This window comes from Pseudophryne corroboree, chromosome 6 (assembly GCF_028390025.1).
Source record: "Pseudophryne corroboree isolate aPseCor3 chromosome 6, aPseCor3.hap2, whole genome shotgun sequence".
NCBI lineage: Eukaryota > Metazoa > Chordata > Amphibia > Anura > Myobatrachidae > Pseudophryne > Pseudophryne corroboree.
This window is the reverse complement of record NC_086449.1, coordinates 88770793-88772269: the sequence shown is the minus strand read 5'-3', so window position 1 is coordinate 88772269 and position 1477 is coordinate 88770793. Positions and strand designations below refer to the sequence as shown.

At 49.3% G+C, this 1477-nt stretch overlaps 1 protein-coding gene across 1 annotated transcript; it reads left to right on the top strand.

Moving 5' to 3' along the window:
- Positions 1-1248, top strand: LOC134934358 (histone H1B-like). The gene is made up of 2 exons (XM_063929812.1): positions 1-76; positions 629-1248. The coding sequence occupies exons 1-2, from the start codon at positions 1-3 to the stop codon at positions 1246-1248; spliced, it is 696 nt and encodes a 231-aa protein (XP_063785882.1).
- The last annotated feature ends 229 nt before the right edge of the window (positions 1249-1477 follow it).

Below are 1477 nucleotides of genomic sequence, written 5' to 3'. Positions count from 1 at the left end.
ATGGCAGAAACTGCCCCAATCGCCGCCACTGTTCCTCCATCAGAGGGCGCAGCCAAAAAGAAGAGGCAAAAGAGAGGTAACCCATTACTTGGAAGTGGCGCTCAAGCTGTGGCTCCAATTTATTGAGTGATTAGCAGCTGTCTATATAGGCTAGTCACGCCTATAACATAATACAATAATACAAACAAAATTACCAAAAAAATAGAAAAAAAGGTGTGAGCCTGTGTCACCTCCATATCTACTATCACTTGGACCCCTAAGGACTCTGCAAAAATAGCGCTATTTCCACCCATATCCACTAACAAGGACCGAATATCAAGACTACCACGCATCACTGGTGAGGACCCCCATTGTATTGCCAAACTACTGGGACAGTTATTCCTCCAGCGTTGTCTCCATAAATTCTTCGGCCCGGGGACTGTGCCACAACCCCAGGATAAGGGATTTTCTAATGTGCGGATCCTACAGGGACATTTCATCAAGCAGCAAACGAATAATATCCCACATATGGTGACTATGAGCTCATTAGCGCAGTGAGATATCCATTTATTTTATGTTTTTATGTATTTTATTGTATAATTATTATTAAATAACATTGCTAACTATTTTTACAATTCATCTCAGTCAGCGCTGTCTTATTTTTTTGGTAAAAAGAAGAGGCAGCCGAAGAAAGCTGCTGGAGGAGCAAGGAAGAGCGGCAAGTCTTCCGGGCCCAGCGTCTCCGAGCTGATCGTAAAAGCCGTGGCCGCCTCTAAAGAGCGCAGCGGGGTTTCTCTTGCCGCCCTGAAGAAAGCTCTGGCTGCCGGCGGCTACGATGTGGAGAGGAACAACAGCCACATCAAAGTGGGGGTGAAAGGATTCGTGACCAAAGGAACTCTCACCCAGGTGAAAGGCACCGGCGCTTCCGGCTCCTTCAAGCTCAATAAGAAGCAAGTGGAAAGCAAGAAGGCCGCCCAGAAGTCCCTGAAGCCCAAGAAACCAGCGGCAAAGAAAGCGGCCAAATCCCCGAAGAAGCCCAAGAAAGCTCCGAGTGCAGCCAAGAGCCCCAAGAAGGTGAAGAAACCCGCAAAACCGGCTGCTGCCAAAAGCCCAAAGAAGCCTAAAACTGTGAAGCCTAAGAAGGCGGCCAAGAAGGCGGCGAAGTCCAAAGCTGCCAAGAGTCCGGCCAAGAAGGCAGCGAAGCGCAAAGCGGCAAAAAGCCCGACCAAGAGGGCAGCTAAGCCCAAGAAAGCTGCGGCCAAGAAGTGATGGAAAAGCCGCCGCAGCCTCTCTTCCTTGTTATCCCCACAAAGGCTCTTTTCAGAGCCACCCACCCTGTCCCGGCAGAGCTGTAGGCGCGTGTTGGGGGCGCCCTGGACGGAGTGAATAATAGTCACTAGATACGGCAGAAATATCCAGCTATGCGGGGGAGGGGATTCATATGCAGTTATTTCTTAGCTCTGCAGGTGTAAGATAGATGGAGAAAATATACACGAAT